At 38.8% G+C, this 23,655-nt stretch overlaps 1 protein-coding gene and 1 long non-coding RNA gene across 8 annotated transcripts in view; one reads left to right on the top strand and one right to left on the bottom strand.

Annotated features, from left to right (window-relative positions):
* DST (dystonin) overlaps positions 1 to 23,655 on the top strand; it is a 315,735-nt gene that overhangs the window by 1,370 nt on the left and 290,710 nt on the right. For all 7 annotated transcript variants that reach the window (XM_087774769.1, XM_087774770.1, XM_087774782.1 and 4 more), the window contains exon 3: positions 14,200 to 14,388. In XM_087774769.1, coding sequence (XP_087630895.1) covers positions 14,200 to 14,388 — 189 coding nt within the window. The remainder of the gene's footprint in view (positions 1 to 14,199; positions 14,389 to 23,655) is intronic.
* LOC148053447 (uncharacterized) lies at positions 9,927 to 23,328 on the bottom strand. The gene is made up of 4 exons (XR_015708219.1): positions 23,189 to 23,328; positions 14,106 to 14,302; positions 13,124 to 13,207; positions 9,927 to 10,057 (listed from the first exon to the last, which is right to left on the bottom strand). It is a non-coding gene; the product is annotated as an uncharacterized LOC148053447 (long non-coding RNA).

Raw genomic sequence — 23,655 nt, forward strand, 5'->3', positions numbered from 1 at the left:
TGATTTAAGGCATATCTTCATGCCATCGCCTGCTACTCTGGAAGTCTTGGGAGAGTTTTGCACTAAAATGATCTTTCATTTAAAATTATTTGCATTTTTCCTTACCCGGCTGTGGGTGAGAAGATTACCCAGTTATGAGTAATGCTTTCAAAAGTGTGCATGGGATACATTTTTGCAGTGTGGTTTGTATTGGCAATTAGTTTTAAACTCCTAACTGTTTTGAAATTTGCATGCGCTATCACAAAAAGAAGATGACATAGGGAGTGTCCTATCTTTAAACCATCAACAGTCTGGTTTTGTTGTTGGCTGAGCAGTGCTGCAATAAAGTGAACAAACAAACGTGTCCCCGCAGAAGTCAAAAGATTTTTTTTTTTTTTGTGATTTAGTTCCTCCAGTATGAAATAACTTGGCTTCCATGTAAAATTCTCTCACTCTTGAGCCTAGATAAAGATGAAGTTTAACGTGTTACGCCCTTTTGAAATGCATGTCGTCCAGTATGGTGACTCTTAAAAGGGAAGTTTGCAAAGTGACTAATTTATTTTTATTAAGCCAGCATGCGCTTATTTGCATATCACCCAGTTAGTTAGAAGTAGACACATTTAAAATATTTCCTAGAAGTTTCGATTTACTGAAACGTGCTAGAATAAACACATTCTTTCACAATTTTCTACATTTTGTTTAGACAGAATAATACCACAGGTAATGGTCTAAACTGCCCTTTTAAGTAAGCGGTGGAGCTGTTTTCCCTTTCGTTATCTGATGATAGACTTTCGATTCTTAAGAGAAAATGATGACTCATTTGACATCATTAAATTTTCATTTTCCTTTTTTTTTTCAAGTAAACCCTTATTTTAGTAATCTCATTGAATTGATTAATAACAAATTACAGGCCATGAAAATATTGGCAGCATTATCTGAAACAGAATTTGACATTCTCATTCTATATCAGCACAAAACATTGGGCACTTCCAACTCCAATAAGGTTGATGAATGCAAAGCATGATACATGAAAATATGAGCTTTGCATAATCCCCCCCCCCCAAACTGAACATGACATCTCAACTCCAAGTTCTATAGCACAAGGTCTGTCTGCTAGCTTCCACTATGCTTAGTTGTTTGTCAGGTGCAGTTATAAATGGTGTTTCTTAATGCTAATAAAAGATAATGAAAAATAGGTTGATAGTAAACAGCAGTGGGTTGGCATTCATCTCCTGAGAGCTGGGTTCAAATCCGACTTCCATCACATGTGAAGATGCAGGTGGTCTAGTGGCAGTGCAGAGAGAATTATAATTGCCCTATCTACAGAACGGTTGGCAATTCCTGCATGATTGGCTGCCTGCCAGGAAAGCCTTATATTTGGAAAAATAGATGTGTAGCAAATTTATGTTGAAGTTCTTTGCCAAAGCCACAGCTCTCATGGCGCATGCCTACACTGTCTTTGTCTATATACAGTGAGAACTATTTAATACCTTTCCTTTAGTACTGAACCCCACGTTAAAAATAAGCCACCATACTATGGGAGGGTAAATACTAAATTTGAAAATGTATTTATGATCCTTATCAGCTCTTCTGTTCTGATTTTTATATGCCACGGGTGAACTGAATCCACAAATAGTTTGTCTTTTTTTGTGGGTCTTGATTTTGAATGTCTCTGCAAAACATGCCTCATTATTATACTGCAAAAGTCTATGCAGATATTACTCATTATAGAATGAACTTAAACACTTGACCCCCTGCCTCAAAAGGAGGTAAATTTGCATGAGCCATTATGAATATAAAGTAGGTTAAAGTCTGTCTTTGTTAGAGGTGCTTCATAACAGAAAAATTAACCAGCAAGAAGATGCGAGAGTTCGCTGAGACAGTACGGTGGTGTCTCTACCTCCCCACTTAACATTCATTTACTGCCATCTGAAGTTTGCAAGGTCTATTTTTTAATATATTTTTTATTGCAGTCCTGTAAGTTCCTTATGGCTGTAACTGCTCTTAAGATTCCCTCCATCCCCCAGGTACTATTGATACTCCATGAAGTCACACAGGAATTGCACCCAGAATAGTTAATGTTTCTAATCTGAGGGAGACCTAGATATGCCATGGCTGTAAAAAGAAAACAAGTAAATTTCCAACAGAAATATTCATTGCTTACGTGACAAATCAGGCTTTCATGTAGCTATTTGGACTATTCTTTATTTTGAGAATCAGTTGTAGAATGAAATGTCTGTGCTCAGCCAAAACCACACCAAAGTAACAATATAATTCGGTGAGAGTTTTACCAAAATAGGGACTAAATGTTTTTTTTTTTAAATTATTATTATATTCCTTGAATATTCAAAAATTTGAATGTTATCAGTGATTCACTGACTTAATTCTTCTTGTGCTCTTTGTAGAAGTTTGGTTTCTCATGAAGTATAGGAATTTTCTCTGAGTACTTTGGGGGCTTGGGCTCGATATGTTTAAATGTTTAGCAGCTTATACTTTAAAGAGGTCTGAGTGTCTTCTGTACTTTACAATTTAAAGGCATTGCTTAACATGTTGGTGTTACTACTTCTTGTGATTTAAATTTCTTTCTGAATTAGTTTTCCTTATTGTCTAAACCTCTGGAGTCATGGGATGATGTGAGATTTTTACCTTTCAATTCAAAAGGAAGTAAGCTTCTAGCCCTCAGGCTGGAAGGAATTAATCCAAATGGTATAATTCTTAAAATCTCATGATTTGGGCATAAGGACTGTTGAAAAGGAAGGTTCTCATTCAGGATTTTTAGATGGTGTTTTTTTATGAGAATGTGAAGGAATAATTGTGCTAATTGCTAAACCAGTAGTTGATGGTTTTCATATTATTGGGGGAAAAAAATTACCAGATTTGTAAGTCTTTTGCCTGAAGTTTTCTCTGAGCTTTACATTTTTCCCTTATCTTACCTTTTAAATTAGAAATAGTATGATCTCAGGAACTGAAGGTATCAGTGTCAGTGGGCAGTCAGGAGCAATACGGTATCTTTTTGTATTTATTTAATTTTGAGTTGTATATTTTGGGCAAGTTTCCTGTGAATGCTTCCACTGAGACCTACAGGTATAAACCTACTAGGAATCAAATCTGCAGAAGTTTTACAGTCCACTGTAAATTCTGGCTTCACATAACCCAGGTGCGTGTCTGGTGGGACTAGACACACCAGTAAGGCAAACAGGAGTTGACACTTTATGAAAAGACTCTTTGGGAGGGCTGGCAGCATATATTAACCACAGCTGTAGCAAAGGAATAACATTTGGTCATTTGAGTTTTGCAGACCCCATGTTTTCTTCTTAGTATACTGAACAGTCACTACAAGGTTATATATATTCAGCCTATTGTGGTGACAAGACTGGTAGTGAAATAGGTCAGCCAAGACTGATGACAATTTTTAAGAGCAAATGAATTTGCTAAATCATCCGTTATGGTACAATGGAGGCAAAACTGTACAACAATCTCCGGTAAATGTATATATTGAATTTTCCAACAATTTATGCCCAGAAAAAGTGTTCATAAATGTATCCTTACGCATACCTTTGCCATAATTGTCCCCCTTCTGAGGCTGATGGTGAGACAGTTGCTTAAAAATACAGTTCTAGATATTTTACAAAACAATAGTCTTTGAAGAGTTGCACCATAAATCATCCCGAGCATTGCAGAGTTATTTATAAACTGCTCCAGATATGTACAGCTCCAGTGAAAAGAGAAATCGGCAAACCCTCCAAGCTGAATTTCAGTCTTCTGTTTGACTGGAGGGAGTGCATTCAAGGAGCAACAGAAATGTACAGGACTAGCCAGGAAAATACATCCATTCACCTATTCAAAGGATGTCTCTTTGTCTTTGCGGAGCTGAATCAGCCTGAAAATATTTTACCTTTCTGTTTGACATGCTTTCCCCCCAGGATGTTTAAACTGTTTTTCCATTAGCCGTCTAAGAGTTAAGGAACAGGTTCAAGGGAAAATAAATCAGAGACAAAAATAAATTGTTTTCTTAGATGTATGAAAGCACTTATGTACAGGGATGAATGGAGAGCTATAAATACAGGTTACACTGTATAAGAACAAATCCTTCTATCCATTTTTCATAACATGTCCAATAACTTGCCCCAGACAGAGTACGTTACACTGAGCTGTTACATGGTAAACTAGGTACCACTGAGATTCTGCTTACTATATGTCACCTGTCCACCACATTTGTCAGCTTTGTTCACTGCAGTGCTGCCTTTAGATAGCCTAGCAAGCATCCGTCTATGCTGAGGAACAGCCTGTTTGGCAATTGTATCGCAAAATACATGGCAATTCCCGGTTGCTGCAGCAAGACTACTTGCGTTCATGAGCTAACTCCACAGTTAACTCTGGTACCTTTACTCTGTACTGCAGTGTAGTGTAGAAATGCCCTCTATACTTCTATGGCCATCTGGTTGCCTGCATCTGTATTCTGGCATCCAACAGTCTGCAGAGCACTGAAATGCTGAGGGGATCTCCTCCTAGCTCCGTCAATCAAGTACTGATGTTGTGTCATGGTCCACATCAACGGGTAAGGCGCGGTCTCGATGATACGCTGTATATTGGGACCTGCGTCATAAACGAACGCACCCTCCCAGTTCTTTAACAGGATGGGGGCAACCACTGCATAAAGAGCCGGTACATGATAAAAGTGCTTACTATTTACTTTCCCATTAATATAGTTATGTCAACAACCTCCCAGCTATCATGTAAGTATTTACATGTTCAGGCTTCTACTGATTATCTCCGGAAACTTGTGTTTTAGATGAGGCTGCAGCTTCAGTTACGCTGCACGCCTGTTTACAGCGCGCATTCCTGGTGCGAGCAAGCAGAGCCCTGGTTTCGAGGGGATCCAGGTGGGGCAAGGCTTGTCGCCATGCGACTGTTAGCAGCCACACTGTACACATGTACAGAATGGGAACTTCTAGCTACTGTTTTTTGGCCGAAACTAACCTCAGATTGAAACTGTGAATTAAAATAGCTGAGGTCATACTTGTGGTGAGCACATGTATTTCCACATCTGCTGTAGAAACTGTTCTTAGAACAGATTGTGCAGGGGTCCGTAGATCACATAGAGCTCAGAAAAGCTTAACCATCTACACTGATTTCTCAGTTACTGTGGTTAGATTACTAGCGTGACAGATCAGGTCGTAGATGCCCCTTCAGAAACAGCTCAGCACTTTAGGCTGAGGCTACTAAATGAAAGAAAGCACCGCATGAACGGGGTAGTACAACCGCTGGGGCTGTTTCTGCTCCTGGGCTGTTCCATGCGTTTCCCTAGGGCATGGGAACGTCACTCACGCTCTCTTCCTCTCCCAGACTTTTTTAAGGAGAGGCACCTTGGATGGGCTATGGAAGAACCACGCAGGGCACAGGGTGAAGTCACCTTGCTGTTGTCATACAGGGTCCAATTCAGCTGAGCTGGGCTATTGGGCCTGGCCGTGTCAAATGTGAGCGGATACCATCCAAAGCCGCGGCCTCTCAGCCTGTCCCCGTGCTCTGTGGTCCGGAGGGGTCTCAGGCTGTGAGGAGGGCATGCTGGGGCCCCTCCAGCTCCCCTGGGCAAGGACTCGGCACTGTGCTGCAGAGATGCTTGAGCAGGTTGTCAGGCCCACAGCTGATATGGCTGATCTTGACCTGCTACCAGCAAAGCTGGCTGGTTTTGAGCTGATTCCTTGTGCTTCTAGTTCACCTGCGAGCCTGGGTACCTGTTATCTGGGTTCTTCTGCTGTCCAAAGAGTCTGATCCCCTGTTGTGCTCCCTTGTGCCCAGCTGCCTCGCCTCAAGGAGACTCAGTGGTTTGCTGTTCCTGACTCATCAGTGGGAATGAAACATGAGTTACGGCTGAAGTGTGAAAATACTGCATCAGCTATAGAAACTAACTGCAGTTGATGTTTGGGCAAAGACACATTTTTTGCAAGTTGTGCCAATGTCCTTATCGCCCCTGTCCACTCAGCTGCTTAAATACAGCACTCGGCTCCAGGACGGCAGGGTAAATAGGAGAGCAGACAGGAAGTGAAGCACAGTTCTTAAAAGACTTAATTTATGATTATCTAAATCGATAGCACTAACTACACTGAAATGCATAACCATGTCAGATTGAGGCATTATATTTATGTTCCTTCTTTGTTCTAGAGAACAAAACGATACAGCTAGGTTGAGGCATCATTCCCTTCTGACCTGCTCCCGCTACCTTCCTGCACGTAAAGTGCAGCCAGAATTGGAAACTGACTTTGCAAAACCAGCATCTTCTTATACAGCAAGATAAGCTCGCTGTAAGCATTTACAGTTTATAGTCTGTAGAGCTACTCAGCTGACCTAGTGTAGGTGTCTGCTTCAGGATGAGCCAAAAAGTTCTTCAAGCCTCACTGAATGTATTGACTAAATTTTTCATTGGCTATAACAGGAGCTTAGACTAGTAGCTCCTGAAGGAGAGACCCGTTCAGATATATTGTTGGTATCTGTGTCTAGGTATCTTAATAGGTATCTGAATTCCACCCTAGGTATCTTTTTTTTTTTTTTATATATATATATATATATGCCTGTTAAGTCTCTCATCAGTTATGCATCTGTTTTATGCTTGACAAAGTGCAGACCCATCTTCACATGCTGCGGTGGCATAAATTCACCGGTTTGCTCTTCAAACAAGCACACTGGACAAAGGAGAGTCATTTCTTTGTACTAGATGTTGGGCAGCACTTGCGTCGTTTAGCAATCTGTCTGTTATTTCTTACTGTATTTTTAATATTTAAAGTTAATTCCTTATGGCAGATTCTTGATGTACACTGTACGCTGCCCAAGCTGAGAAGTGATGAGATGGAAAACGGAGGAAGCAGGGGCAGAAGAGGGACATGCTTGAGGAATGCGCTAGTATGTTCTAAATTAAACTTTCCCTTGCAGACCACTGATTAAGCAGTACTCTGATTTATTTTTGTTCTTAAATAATTGTTCCGTTCCTACTGTAGGCTTGCGGTGCCCTGAGGTAACAGGGAAGGAACTGGGACAAGCCATTGCAAAGGCATGATGGCCATGGAGGGTTGCAAGCCTTCTTGTCAGAGAATGACAGGACTGCTTGGAGAACAGGCCAGCTTCTGTGGTTTATAGATTTAGACAGGAAACAGTATTTAAAGGGTATCTTAAGGCAGGACTGGGGATGCTATTTGGTTACGCATCATCAGATTTTCCTAGTGTTACAGCTTACCTGCTTTGATAGGAATCCTAACTTTCTGATAGGAAAAAAAACAAACTCATTGGGTAAAACAGCAGTGTAATACAGCATGGGTTATTAAAAACTGCATTCTAAATTCACATCTAAACCCTAGGTTCGCACAAGGGCTCATATGTGTACAGTTGGGGGCCTGCTTAGGAACTGGAAAGCAGGTTATTGATGTTGTATTTAATGAACTCGGTTGGAAAAGTAATCTTGTTGAGGTTATGTAAAAGACAATTGCTTTTAATCCCTCTGAATGTGCGGACTTATCTTGGAACATGACACATACCAAATCACAGTCTTCAATATCTGAGAAATGGTTCCAGCGCTGCTTAGAGTTTAGGTTTTAGAAGATAAGAATAATATTTCCTAAAATAAACATAAGACATGCAAAGAAGCACCAGTGAAAGCTTGTTAATGAGGGAGTGAAATGACAAATTGAATGTAAAATCTTACATTTGATGTTTTAAATGTTGATTCAGATCTTTATAGGAGTAACCCTTAGCTAAGATTTAAAAAAAAAATAATCAAGAGAACCACAAAAAAAAAGGTTGCAGTCTATCTTTTGAGACCTGATAGAACCAAGAAAGAGCAAATGAAGTTGCTTCCTCCTTATGCATTTGTGAAGTAATATACTGAGTGAGCGCAGGTAATCTTCCTGCTATAGAAAACTAGGACCTAGCTTTAATTAGCAATCTTTACTATTAGAGAGGATGTATAAGTAGTTTGGAGGACTTAACTTGAATCCTGGATTTTGGGTTGAACTTGCAGAACTGGCAGTTAAATAAATGTTGTGGGGTTTTGTTTTGTTTCTTTGTAAACTGAGGATATTTGGGATGGAAGTCACTATGGGAAATAAGGCAATCTTGGTCACTTTTTAATTTACAACTGTTCTGATAATACAGATGCATATATATATATGTTTATATGTGCAGCAGAAAGACTCTCAAATTTCTTTCTTTCAGCGTGCAGGGGAATTCAATACAATAAAGTTATTTAATTAAACCTGCCTTTTTAGTTCAAGTAGGTACTTCAACTATAGGGTTTAATTGTATTTCAGCCTGTCTGCAAAACAGCTGAGAACTTTGGCATCTTGAGAACAGTTTTGATACTATGCATACCAATGTTTCCAGGCCTTAAGATGTTGTAGGTTGCATATACATGACAGTTTCCAAGCTTTAAACAGGCAGTGACTGACAATTCAAAGACTGTTTCTTGAGGCCATTAACTGACAACGGTAATAGATGACAGTTCTCATACATACACAACCACTGTCAAAAACCTTAAAAAGGTTTGGAGTTAGATATCCTGTCTGAGCTTCCTTTGGCTTTGATATTCATTAGCGCACCTGCAAAAGTGTATTTAATCTACGGGACTCACTCAAATATCTGTAAAGGAATGTGCATGCAGTTCTGTTGTCATTCCTCCTGGAGCGCTGAATTGTGGCTTAATGCTAGCTAGGGCTTTTTCTGTGGTTTACTGACATTCTGCCAGAAGGTAAACTGGGCTGCAGTCCAGTGTCCCGTGAAGTTAATGCCAAGATTTCTGTTGACTTCAGCTAGACATCAGATAATGCACTCTTACTTCTCTTGAAGTTAATGTTTAGCGACTCTGAAAACACGTACTGGCTGGAAAGGTTGGGTTCCAAGATTAGAATCCTGATACCCAATATTTTCTACATAAAATACTTACACACTGGAAAAAATGAAGAATGAATATGGTTTCTTATCAAGCATAAAAATAATAGATAACGTATGATGAAGGCAGTAGGGGTAGTAGAAACTAGAATGGAGAGGAAAAGGATCTGGTGAATTAATACAATCACACATTGAAAGAATGGAAGAGTCAAAGATTCATGTCACTAAAGCAATAATGCACATGTGGGATAGCACTGATGTATTCATATGGTGCTATTAAAGTATCAGACAAAGAATTAAAAAGAAATACAGAAAAACTAAGAAAGTGAAAGAAAAAGGTTAAACACATTATCCAAAATGTCCTCACCTGTAAATAAAAAAAGGCAAAAGTTAGACAAGTTTTTTAGGAAGTTTCAAAATCCTGTTTTTTATATTAATGAATGGGCTAGGAATGGGAATAGGCAAAAACATAACAAGGATTGCGGAGTATCACATACTTGCTTATCAAATACCACACCATACTGAGGAAATTCTGAAGAATGGGGCAAATGAACACACATGATGTTCATAAATGCCAGGCTGGGTATATTACAGAGAAAAGTTGTTTATCCACTTTATTAATTTTTAAGTTTATGGTCTCCAGAAAGGGCCTTTTGAATTACTCTTGACAATTCAGTGGAGACCTCTTTCAGATGTATAGCCTGATCAGAAAAGAAGATGGGATGGGAAATATTTAAACAGAATGGAAAAACATGCTATACTATTATATATATCAGTAATACAAATTTGTAAGAGTACTATGCTGAATTATGGGGATCCAGCAAGAGTGATGTCTGTGAATAGGAACATGTAAAACGCTCACCAAAAAAAAAAAAAGTGATGGAAGATACTGGAATTATTTCATGTAGAAGGAGGAAAATAAGAGGAAATCTGATGATAAAATATATATGGAATGATGAACACTGTATTGAAGGCAGACCAAAACATAGTCATCATGGGTCTGATCCATCCTATCTGGTTTTGGATACTTGCAGTATAGATGTCTATGAGTGAAGCAGTCAGCTTGGGCTCCCTTTATGGCCAACGGAGAGAAACAGGCGCTGTCAGGGAATGGTTCATCTCACTTGCTGACTCGAGAGGCTCGAAAGGGAACCCAGGGAGGGGAGGTCAGCAGCTTTGGTCAGAGGAATCCCACACTGTGTTTCTATACACAAGAAATCAGGCACTGAATCAGAAGTGTGAAGTTAAAATTTGGCTGGATAAGAAGATATTTTGTTAAAGAACCTCTTAGCGCGGAAGTAATTTTACACAACCGCTGGGTTGTGCGCTCTGGCACGTAGCCCCCAGGCTTGCAACAGTCATCGCTGGTTTGGGTGTAAAGATAGACACAACAGGTCCTTTCAATATTACCACACTTCGTTCCAGAAAAAAAAGAAACACTTTTAGAGAAGACATAAAAGGATTAATTCACAAAGATGAATTTCAGCTAAAAGAGGCTGATGTCCCCAGCCTCCTTTCAAAGACAGAAAGTCTTCCTTGAGAGCAGGTGAACTAGGCTTTGGCTCTGCACTGGCCTCCAGAGACACCCGTCTATTCCCACTGGCGGTAGGGGATGATTAGGAAGATCAGTCTTCATGGATCCAAACAGACTAACTAGGAGGATATGTACGGATGGTTTTGGAGAGAAGATAATTCCTGTTTGCCTCTTGTCTTCCTCTGTGATATCTAAAACTGGTTCTGCTGGTCATCTGAGTTGTTTCTTTAAGGAGAAATACTTCGTAGTGTAAATTTTGTGCTCTTTGTGTAGTTACTTTAGTATTTAGAAGAAAACAGATTTTCTAAAAATATATATTTGAGGTCTTACTTGTTTGGTTTGCCTTGTGTTAAAATTGTACAGGCATAAAAATGAGTCAGTCAGTAGGGAATGAGCAACCCTCAATGCAAAGAACAAGAAAGGTTTGTCACTGTCCAGTGACACAGCATTCACATGATACCGGAAACTACAAATTGCTTAATGGTGTTATAGCAACCTCATTGTATTGCCAGCATGATTTTAAAATCTCTAGCATTTACCCAGTGATTTGGTCTCAGATGGTGTACTGCACGTCCCTCAATATTTTTTAATACTTTTGTGCTCTCCTGTGAGTGCTGGCTTAACATCTAGAATAGCGGTCTCTTTACCAAACAGATATTTGTGTAATTTTCATATTTTTTAATTTTGATTGCTGTAATAGTATGACACGTTTTCATACTGTCATACTTCATATGGGTTCAGCTGAAGGATAAATAACACAGATGACACAAGGAGTGTCTGTTCATTACACTGTTCAGAAGGAATCACTGGTCATTCTAGTCTTGCATCGAGCACAGGAGTGGCAGCTCCCATACATTACGTCACTTTTAACTCCTGTCTTCATTTTTGATTACCAAATTTTGAAATGTTCCAGATTTGGGTTTTGCTCTGGCAAAGTCTCATTGCAGGAATGAGTAAGCATTTCGGGTTTTGGTCTGAGAACTCTGCCCCTGTAACATTATCTTTGTTGATATGGAATTAATTTTCCACCTGAAATCATGATCCTCTGCCTTTATCGCATTATAATCCCCCCCAGAGCAACCATTTGTGATACTGCAGGCAGATTATGACTTCAAGTGAAGAATCAGCTTCAGCAAACAGAAGCAGATGAGCCCTTAAAGAGATAAAGATCTCATTTTCTTGCTAGTAATAAAGAGCAAAAGAGAAAAATATATAAAATACGAAGGAGATGCACTGTCAATAAACAGACTTTTCTGGAAGTCACCACTGACTTTTTCATATCGAAGCATAATAATCAGTAAACGTTGAAGTATTTTGAGGTGAAGTCACTTAGTGAGAGAGACCCACATCCTTAAATCCCTATTTGGCATGTGTCTCTTAAGCACTTTTAGAGCTGCTTAGCTTCTACCAAATTCTTGTGTTACATAAACATACTTTCCCAAAGAGTTTTATCCAGCTAATGGGGATGGGAGCGTGGTGAGGGAGCAGCTGCAGCGCAGGGTATGTAACCAGGCTTCGGCCAGTAGCCATCATCGGTAAATGAATCATAATGCATTTAACATTTAGAAAATCTCTTCTGATTTGAGAACTCAGAATAGGTTTTCTGGGTATTTTGGTCTCTTAAGGAGTATTTTCTTTTACTACAGAATAATCCCTGATGCACACTAGCATTTTTTTGTAAAGGAAAATTTCCACAAGAAGTAGCTCTATAATAATAGGCTCCTTGTGTTGTATCCTTCCCTGTCATCCTGAACAGTCCTAGTATCACATTGAATGATATGTTGTAAGTATCTGTTAGCTATTTCACTGTAGAGAAAGAAAATGGGGCAGTAAGTTTTCCCACTGCAATAGTGTGGCAGAGTATTTCACAGATTTACATCTTCGAATGTTTAGAGATCTTCCTCAATCTGCGCAGGTCTGCTGGCCGCAGTCGCTTCCACTATGGTGCTTGCGTTGGTTGATACAGACAGGGTCCTGCATCCATTAAGATACAGCGAGTCAAAGTCTGGCCTTACCTGTAGTCTGAAGGACTCTATTGCTTCAGTAGAATAGGATGGATCATAAAAAAGGATTCAGGAAATGTTGGCCGTATCTTTCCATCATATATATTTCATAGCCCTGACGCACCACATACACGAACCTCCCAGATGGACTAAGTAGAGTTGGGCTCTATTCCTGTCCCTCCTGTCCAGTGCCCAGGAGTAGAGGGTTGCTACCTGGAAGTTACTTCACCTGATGTTTCACCTTGGCACTTCAACCTTTTCACGTCATCTGTTGCATGCAATGTATATCTGTAGCAATTACTAGCATGTGTATGTAAATATATGTTTGTGTGTTTTGGCTATTTAGGGGTATATTTACTTAATGGAGCACACCTTTAAATAATGAAAATAGTTGTCTGTCTCCGAGTGCCCAGAACAGACTGCAGCTCTCTTCCCTTGCGGTCTCATGAACATTACAGGAGTAAATCCAATTTGCACAGAGCCATACATCTGACTTTTGATTGCTTCAATTGACCAACATAACAACATTTTAGCATAAATTTTCTATGCTGATATCCTAATTAAAACAAAACAACAACAACAAAAAAGCAAAACAAAACACAAAACCCAAAAGCTAAGGGAAGGGGGAAAAAAGAACAATAGGTTTATATGGAAATGTATTGCTCCCACCAGTTTTCAGCCAGGGTATTTAGATTCACAACATAGATTTCTGCAGTTTTAGCTAAAATCTCACCTTGCAGAAGTTTGATTCTTTATATGGACCAGCCATTTCTGAGTGCTGGGTTTGTTGCATAAGGACTTCAGCGGAGATATTTTACTGGAAGAAAAAAGAAGGTAGAAAATTAGGAATTGTTGCATCTGTTCTTGGTTTTGAAAGGGAATGTAGTCCTTAAACTGCAGACTGTCACTAAGGACATAGATTTGGCTCACTTTGAAAGCTGATGTGACTAAGTGAATGAAACTCTTATTTACAACCTGGCCAAGTTTAATATCAACCAACATTGTATTCAGTACAAATGACGCATGGCAGGCTCGTGCATGCTCATGAGGGGACTCAGTGAAATGAGGGAACGCTCGTTGTAAATGCTCTGCAGGTAGCAATACAGGGCTAGCATTATACGTGTTGCCATTAAAGGAATGAAATTCTGTAAGGCTATGAGACGTTCTGGATGATGCTCAGAGGTTTTCACAGCAAGCCTCTAAAAAGCATTTGTGAAGGGCAGCTTTTCCTGAGTTTATTTATTTGGCCACATATACCTGTATTTCTCAGATGACAGTAAAAGACAGCACTCTGTCTTAATTGTTTTATTCCAAATGGTAAAGCCTCCCCTCAAATCTAGCAGCATTGGAACTCTTAACAAGAACCGTTAGTCATAATTAAGTGTGGTCAGCTACCAATTTTTCTTCACTTTCATTCTCAGGAAAAAATGCACCTTTTCAGCTCACGCTCCCTAAAACAATTTCTCATGAGGCCAAGAATTAACCTGGAAAATTTTAATTATAGTTTTTAAATTGGAACTATTTAGTTATAAATAACCAGAAGTGTGAGCTTATAAAGAAAAGCAACAGGAGTTATTGCTACTAGCTCTGTCAATAATACATATAATTGAGAAATATAAAACAAATGTGGTATTAACAGTACCTGGCAACATCTCTTTATTGTTACATGCAGTATACGTGGACATTATATTAATTTAAGATGAGCATGCTTGTACCTCAAGTCATTGTTAAGGTCCTGTGTGATTTTTCTGTTGCTACATGGCTCGATTCTGGGAGATGTCAAACACATGATTGCTTTTTCTGTTATAGGGCTTTAGATCAAGTCCTCGTCATGCTAGAAGACGTGTAGCACCTCGCCTTGAGGAAACACAACCTCTAGTGGAAGCTCACCACCTAAGTGAGCAGGAAACTTCTGTAAGAAAAAGAAAAATCAAGAAAAGCAGCCGAGTTCAACCAGAATTTTATCATTCTGTTCAAGTTACCCCAACTCGAAAACCTGTAAGTATTCTACCTTTAGGGCTAAATAGCAATCAAAGTATATTATAGAGGTATGTAATATAATTCTAATTTTTGGGCCATCCGTATTCTGTTCCTCAACTTTAAAAACCTTTTCAGTTCTCATGTTCAGCGAATCTAGATATAAGTTTGTTAGACTGTATTTAATATTGATGCATAACTCTAAAAAAAATCCAATTCTGAAGAGGGGTTTTTGAATTTTGATTTTTATTTAATATTCAGTCTACAGTCAATATTCAAATAAGATATTTCATTTGATAGTTTTATAGTGATATTACTTCACAGGTTTTTATAGCACATGTATGTTATTGAAATTCTTCACTCAGATTTATCAGAGATTCTATGTACTGAACCAAATACATATTAAATCTCATTACTAGATACAATTTTGAGGTCTCTTCTGCTTTATACAGTATTTACAATCTTTCTGCTCAACAACACTTGTATTAAGTCTTATCATTCTTTGCTCCTCAGCTTAATCTACACATAGTTCTTTTAATACTGATAACCTACTTTTAGTGAGGAAATACGACATTTCATTGCAACACACAGTTCCTAATGTAAATGTGCGTGGAGATAGATACTTCCTGCAGACATAATGCATTTCTCTTTTTAATGAGAGCTCATTGCTTTGATGCATTTGCTGCCTAACCTATCTGTGCCCATGTTAAGGGGCTTGAACTACTTCTATTAAGCCAGTATTATTAAAAAGGTACCTATTGAGCATACCCTAAAAAAGATTATCTCAAGGTTGCTCCAACCTAACTGAACCTTCCCAGGTTTGTATTAATTGAGCACCAAGAATTATCAGTGAGCTCTGAAGTTGGTTTGAGAAAGAGTATTCCCTAGTGGAAAGTACATTGCCTGAGAGAGCAAGAAACTTGTGCAAAGAAAAGAAAGCCAAAGCTGCCGACAACTGCCAGAATTTTTACCTTTTAGCTGATACATTTCGTTTCTCTGCTTTCACTTCACTACTCACCAATTTCCTCTGGTCTCTCATGCTTCTACTTATTATTTATTTTTACTCTGCTGCTGTTCCTGTGGTTTAATTTGATCTGATGGATTAGTCTTCTGCTCTTCTTAAAGGATCTGCTCTTCCTTTTTTCTCAACCATCTCCCTTTCACTCCCATCCTATCTTGCTCTCTAGACTACTTTGTCTAACTCGTTACTCTTACTAGGTCTCCAGCCTCTCACCAGGCTATCCTCTGTTCACTACTTGCTTCTGGTCCTTTCCTTGCTTTGTTGTCCTTCCTTCATCTCTTCTATCATCTCCTCTATTATTTTCCATTCCACTCCTGGTTTTTCGATTCCCTTTTTTGTTTGATTGTTCTTAATTTTTTCCATGGTAGGCCTATGCCAAGGGTAAGCCTGTCTGTAATTGCTGAGGCTATTACCAACCACCACTGATTACCAACATGGGTACAAGAGCATCAGTGGTGGTGAATTAGAGAGCTAAAACTGTGGCAATGGTGTAAACAGCAAAGCAGGCTTCAAAGAATGGATTAGTGAAGCTAAGAAAGCCCTGCTTTTCCCCAAAGTTGGTAACACGTCAGGGACTTCAGGACCAGCAAAGAAAAAGAAGAATAGAAAACTTGCAGTGTTACTATGTAACTTCACTTTCCTATCATTTCATGGGTCTATGCTGTCTGACAAGACCTACCACTGAAACAATAATAAATCCCAGATTTAGAGAAAACTTCTCTCAGTGCTGTCACCGTTATGTCACTATCGTGAAATTGCTCTTGCAGTATATCTTTTATGCAACGTTATATCGTTCTTTTGAAAGCCTTTTGTTCTACAGCCTCAATGAACTCACATTTCTACAAAAAAGAATAAATCATTATCTTTATTAGACTACGATCCAGAAAACATAAGTCACCAATTTCATTTCTCATGGATGTTGTAAGTTATTCTGAATGTATTATTAACGCCATGGTGACAGGGTGAGTAAGGTTCATGCCATGACAAATCCCTGCAGCGTTGTGAAGTTCCAATGTCGTCGGTCCCGCAGTTTGTCGCAGCTTCGTTCCACTTAGTCTCAATGTCTCGAAGATGAGACTTTTGGCCTTTATCTTTGTACAGTTTTATATGATTCAGTGCCAGAAAGGCTCTTGTTAGTCTGCATAATTTCTTTCCATTATTTTTTCCTGTTATTCCTAGCTCTGCCCACTTGAACCACTTTAAATAAATCATCTGTTGTCTTGATGTTTACACTATGGAAATATTTGTAGGCAGCTATGGCCATATCCTGCTTAGTCATCCCTTGAAAAAAATGATGTATGATGTCTGCTAACTAGAAGACACAATTTCTCCTCATAAAACAGTTCTCCTGATCAATTTTGTTGCTTTTTTCCTACTCGTGCTTTTTTGTCCCTATTTTCTGACAAGAGAGAATGGTATTTCCAAAGAAACTATAAAACAGCCTTATGGAAAATTTTTTCTTTGATTTTTGAGTGATTAGTACTAAAATATGTTAGTCTGTTTTGTTGCCGTATTAAGATATATGCTTAAAGACTTTTCAGGTATTTCATTAAAAGTTTCATTGGATGTTTAGATGCTAGGCTTTCTTATTGCTGCTAATTTAGACTATTTTGTATTTATTTGGTTGGTTTTGTTGTGTCTAAATCTTGTTTTGCAGTTTCCTAGCCACAGCTATAATTATCTGAATTTGCTTGGATTATTTCTCACTTCCTGCATAGCAATCCGAGATCTTTCCAGTATTGTCCCTGATCTGTCAGAACTAAATTAGGTGTAATTGTGTGTACGGGAGTAATCCCACTGAAGACAATAATGGCTCCCCTTGAAAATCTGCATGAGCAGATGCTTGCAGAAATAGAATATTAGTTTTCTCTGAAGATTTCATTATTTTTTTTACACCTTCCAGGTCATTAATGAAGACATTAGATACATTTCATCCTAATAGTGATCCTTACCAGACAGAGTTCATAGCCATTTTCACTTCATTTTATTCATCTTACTGTAGTGCAACATCAACATAATGGTGTGTAGCTTACCCCTTTTATGGCACGTTGTTATATCTTGTGCCCTGTAGGTCACCCTCTCATGGGTGGCTGTATTATTTGTGCTGACATTCTCTTTAGGTGACAGTTTTACATCCAACTTCACACCGAGGAGAGTACAGATACGTATTACTGAAGCATGCGCTGAATTTTTGAACACAATGGAGAACTCTTGAGAAGAAACAGAACTGTGTTCTTTAAATTAGCATGACTTCATGCAAGTCAAAGGAATGTTATGTATGACTCCTTTCAAGAATCGGGTAGCTGATTCTGTATGGGTAGTTAAATTTTGTGAAGGTGTAGAAGGATGCGCAACAGGATGTCTCCTGTTGGGAGCTTGCTGCTGTCTAGCAATACTTCTCCGGGGCAAATTTTAAACTGGGCAGTTTATTATAAGCATTTTGCAAATATTATCTATATTTTAAATAGTGGTCTGCTCTGAAGCAAAAGTATAAAACTCTACAAATTATTAATAGTTGTTTTTTTTTTTTCCTGTGCTGGCCTGGAACCAAAAGATGGCCTTGAGTTTGTGTAAACATATATGGCTCCTGAGCTGTGGGGTCAGTTAGACATACAGTTCTGCCAAATTCTAATTTTATCCATATGTCTAAATACATAGTTGAAAAGACATGCTGTTAAAGCAGCATCTTTTGACATCTCCATTGTTTGAGGGGTTCCTAAATTGCTTGACTCATGCAGCCACCAAGGATTATTTAAGATCATGAGATGTAGCACCAAAATTTGCACTTGCATTTGTTGTAACAGGATCAGTGTAGGATGTGCGGCAGATGAGACTACAAAGATTGGGGCATAAGTGAACCTGGTTTCTTCACTTTCAGATGTGAAATCCCTGTTTCTACTCAAAAGCCTTGTACTTTACACATCGAAACTCACTGGTCTATTTTGTCCCAGCACTGTAGTGACAGCATATATTGAGGTGATTATCTACTGAATAGTGTTAAAAAAAAAAAAGTCTCTCTGAAGTAACTTATAAATAAACTGATGACAACTAATGATTATTCAGGACGATCTCAGAAGAATTGCTGCTTATAGGTATCCCTCAGTGTCTCCTCATGAACCTGTTTCTAATTTAAAGACTGCCGTTTGCTGAAGCAATTTAGCTTCCTAGGGGTGGTTGCAGCATTGCTACAAGTCACTACAAGGGAACTGAGAGGAAGGTCAGATGTCTGGGAGGACACATGTAAAAAAAATCTGCTGATGTGAGCGGATTCATTTGGCTCCACTGAGACCATTCCCATGACTGAAGTGAAGCTTGCACTGTAAAGACTCTGACGATGCAAGCTTGAAAGCAAAGTTTATAATTTTCTAATGCATACATTCCATTAGCTGTCCCATCCATGGTCTTATTCAGCTATCCTGGTTTTTGCTTTTATGTGTTTAAGCATTAAAACTTATGAGAAAAACAGTATTATAATTCTGTAAGAAAAACACTTAGGAGCTTTTTTAAACATCTGATACCAAATCATTTATGGAAGAACTCTGGGTGTTAGCTGATGCTTAGCTTACTTGAGATGAAGTTTTTCATATGGATGAAGTTGTTCTACAGGGCTTTTTAGGAGGTTTTTTGTATGTCTCATTAAATAATTGCCATTTCATTTTGTTAATTTGCATTTATTCTTACTCTGATGTTATTTACTAGTTTTCCAATACCATGATGTACTTTACGTGATATTTGAATGACCTAATACAGATGACATACAAAAATTACTCATCACCCTGCACGAGACTTGGTTAATTCCAAATATTAGCTATTTCATCTATAGATTGCACTCATAGCTTCTTTCTTTCGGAGACATCTGCTTGTGTTGGATTGTGTCTCTTGTGAATCACGTTTAGAAGCAAATATGGCAAAACATTATCATACCATCTTTCACCTTCAGCATTTTTATTAACATTGTATTAATGTTCTCAAAACGTATGACAAAGCTGTGAGCTACCAGGCTCTGCATGCACGTGTGTGTACACACACACATGCGCGCGCGTCCTCTCTCAGGATAATTTGAGCACAATGAAGAAATGCGGGGAACACGTGAATGAATATAAAAAGGGAAACAAGGACTGCATTTTTTGCTTTAAGACCTAAAGGATATTGATGGAGATTTGGAGAAGCACCTGAGAGTTTATTAGGTGATTGATTCATAAAGTTTTTAACAAGATTTAAGCATCTAGCCATCTTAAACATTTTTAAAAATACCTCAAGCAACCTGTTTTAGGTGTGTAGGATCTTTGCAAATACGACTATAAATGCTAAATCCAGTAATCTCTGAAATAAAGAGAAAGCCTTCAGTGGCCATTAGGTTGACTTCAAAGGTACCTCTTTCCAAACATACACGTGCCTACCAAGAGACTGTTTACCTCTCTTGCTTGGACTGTTGTGTTTTATTGCTTTTCTTATAGCAAATAACTCCTCACTGATAAGTTCTTCATAACCAGTTTTGTACAAAGACTTCATTTTCCCACTGTTCTGCTAGCTTCTGGGACCTCCTCCCTTGCTGCCTGCTCCCCATTTCCTCTTGGCTGCTTTCCCCTCTCCACCCTGCAGCTCATCTATTGCGTTGTAGCAATTGCCTGTTTCTTCCACTCCTTTTGCCCAGCTCCCAGTTTAGATTTTTGAAGGGATTTCTTAAAGGTGCATTGCCATGAGTTTCACTAGGCCAGGGAGGTGATGTCTTTACAACTTTAAAACTACTTTTTGTTAAAACACAATGGTAACATGTTAAGAATTAGATCTGAGATTTAAAATTATTGTTGAGTTGTCTTTCTAGTGATTTTTTTTTTCTGTGGATGAGTTATTACAGCTATTATTAAGCATATTGCAAAAGAAAGTTAATTGCAGTAGTGCTAATAATTATTGATGAGACATATATATAAAAATACATAGAAATAAGCATAGCAGTAACAGTACAAATCCACATTTAGAGCACTTTAACTGACTTTTCACTGCTAGCTCTTATTTGGAGAGTTAAGGTCATTTGAATTAATTGTCCCTGTGGGATGATCATGCTTGAGTGTATTTGCTTAGATTTATGCTTGTATGGTTGCAAGTAGTATCAAATCTATGTCATTTTTCTATATGCATTTTCAAATCATCCTACACCTGTAGGCAAAGCCCTCTAATATAACAGGTTTTGTCTTGATAGCTAAGCTGATTCCATGCAATTTTTATTTTGTCTGTATCAATTTTCATTCCCAGGGCAAATGCTTATTTACTGAAAATGGGATGAGAGCTTAAACCAGCCTGGCTCTGTTTGATCTAAAGTGTTGAAAGAGGGTCAAAGTGCACCATCAGCATGAAGCTAAGACAGCAATCTTTGTTGTAGGATGTGACTTTGACTTCTATTCTCTTTTACAAGCTCAGAAAAAAGAAGGCAGCATAGCTAGTCTTGGAAAAAAAAAAAAGCAAGCAGCATAGCCAATTACACTCTTCTTGATGTAAAAGTAGTGCTTACTAGCAAATAAACACCTTTGACATCATTTGCCAGTATGGTGGTTTGCCCTTTCTAAACTGTGGATTACATTTTTGTTCAGATTGCAATAGCTTCATGATAAACCTGACTTTGCATCATATTGGTCCTTGGAGCTGAAGATAACTTGCTACTAAATTAGAAGTGAATGAGATAGATAAAATATTCTTCAACTGTTGTATCAAAGAAATAGAGCTGTAAAACTCTGGCTTGAAAAATGTCTAATACTTTTTTTTTTTTCCCCACTGTCATTTTGCCATGATTTGTATCAGCTGGGATTTTGTGTTCATCGATAAAATTATACTACATGTATGCAGTGCAGCCTCACTGAGAAATTAATTTTTTAACTGCTCAGAATTTTTATTTTTTAAAATCCCAGTATCCTTCCTTGACAGGTAGTAATATAAACCGAAGCTGCTAAAATGTGCTAGCGGTCTTAACTGTATGAAAAAATGTTTCATGTAACTAATGATAAATAGTAAATTCTGTACAGTAGCTGAAGGCAGGTTGGAAAAAAAATATTAACCAGCTCTGATTTTGTTATGATGGTGTTGTTTGCACAACTTAAAATGAACAGTAATTGTCTCATAGATGCGTAGTAATTATAGAGTCTAAATGCAGATGTTTCCTTTTCCTTCGCTGCCACAGGGGTCACTCTTCAGAGTTGTATTGTGTAACATCCTATTGTGGCACATAAACAGTACATCTTTATATAGCAAGGGACTCCCTTATCCATTCGTATTTATATATAACATTGCACATGGGTATTATGTTAAAAGAATAGTTTGGCAACGGCAAGTATTCAAACGTTAGGAAGTGCTAGAATTAAGGTTACACATGCAGCTTTAATTCAGTCGATTATGCATCTGCATTGTCATATAGACTGTAATTGTATGAAGGCATACTGTTTTTCACAGGCTGTACTCTGTATTCATCGTAGGATGGAAGTGCTCTTAGGATGACTTTTATGTGTAGGAGTTCTGCTGCAGAAGTTGTAAAGTGTGTAAATGAATAAAACAGGAGATTGCAGGAAGAGAGAGGATCTCATTTCTTTAAAAAGCAGTGAGCGCTGCCTTGGAGATTGAACGGTGGGCACAAGGTCACTGTGAACGTGCTGAACAACTGGCTTAAAACATTTTTTATTTTCCATTTTCTAAGTGCCTGACTCAAAGCATGTAGTTGGGTTTATAAAAGTTCTCAAGCTGCCAGTATAACCACTGAACTCCATGTGTGCTGTGGTCTGAGTATTACCGATACCTAATTCTAATAACTCTTAAAAATCAGATCCCTGGCATCTCAATTTGACCTAGGTATCAAAATTGACCTTCTGGTTTCAGTTTGCATCCTGTGTAATGGGAAAGATCATTAGTATTCATGAAGCAGTCAGATACTACTGTGCCACAAAGCAGCCTATGAAATAATAATTTCTTCTTCACACCAGCATTTGAATAGCATGAAGCAAGTTAAGTTCTGGGGCTGCCCATTGAACAGAGGATGACAAAACAAAATATTGTCATAATATAAAATTAGATTTTAAAATATTAAAAATATTGTCAAAACATAACAACTGTTTATGGAGTGGGTATCACCCATCATTTGCACTAAATAAGAGCAAGACACTGGGGATGTAATAGTATACGATCACATCATTATTTGTACATTTGTACATCATTTGTACATCATGATGTACAAATAAACAGGCTGAACTAAGGGTGCCCAGAGAACCTTGAATCTGGGATTTGGTAACATTTTAGTGCTTGACTTTGTAACCTTAAGAAAAGTATTTTAACAAGAACTCTGTGTTTAATTTCCTACTGTTGTTAAAAAAGTAAACTTAAAAACAAAGCTCTGTGGTGTGGCTTATGAGCAGGTTTTGACACTTGGAACTACAACACAGAAAATTCTGCTATTGGATTTCAGGGAGAGACTGACGATATTTGTATTCCTCCATATGAATCAGTAACACAGGGGAAGAGGTATTTTTTTTCTAGAGGAACTCTCAGATATTTGCTAATGGCCGGAGTTGGGGTGAAATTTCCGTTTCCTACCAGGCTCCTTAGGGGGATGTGCTTTCTTCTGCTCATTCTTCCCAAGCACGGCTCTTTCTGCCCTGTCTCCTCCAGCCTGCTCCTGGCCTGCCTCTGCCCCACCGCTGGATCCTTCCTCGCTGCCCAGTCCTCGCTCTTCTGCTGACCTCAGCCCTTCCCCTCTCACTTTGTCAGTCCTTGCATCACTCCTCCATGTCACACCCCTTGCACAGCCTTTCCCAGGCTCACCTGGTCAGTCATCTCCTTGCTTGGAGGCATTTGTTCGACCAGTCTCTTTCTTTGATTTCTGTGTCTCCCTGTGGCCTCTGGCTGCATACTCCATGCACACCTTCCTTGGCTCTTGTCTCTCTTCTCGGAGACCTTCTCCTCACATGCACTTCCCACCTTCCTCGTTCATCAGAGGACCTTGTTCAAAGCCTTTTGCTGAGGCGATATCAGTTTCATGCCAGCGTGTCAGATCCTTAGCTCCCCCCTGATCCAGCACTGATGGTTGCTAGTCCCAGCTGTTACCTTGCAGGTCCATTTCTCCTCTAGTCTTTATCCATGGAGTCTGCTGCTCCCTTGAATGCTTTTCAGTTGCAGCTCCCAGACTCTGCCGGTCTCAGTGTTTGTCCCTCAGGCTGTCAGTCCCAGCGTATTTCTCCAGCCTTTTCCTCCAGCGCACCGGTTCCGGTGTTTGTCCTCTCCACATTCAG

The sequence above is a fragment of the Nipponia nippon genome, unplaced genomic scaffold (assembly GCF_047370975.1).
Source record: "Nipponia nippon isolate SJK-2023a ecotype South Korea unplaced genomic scaffold, ASM4737097v1 scaffold_4, whole genome shotgun sequence".
Taxonomy (NCBI): domain Eukaryota; kingdom Metazoa; phylum Chordata; class Aves; order Pelecaniformes; family Threskiornithidae; genus Nipponia; species Nipponia nippon.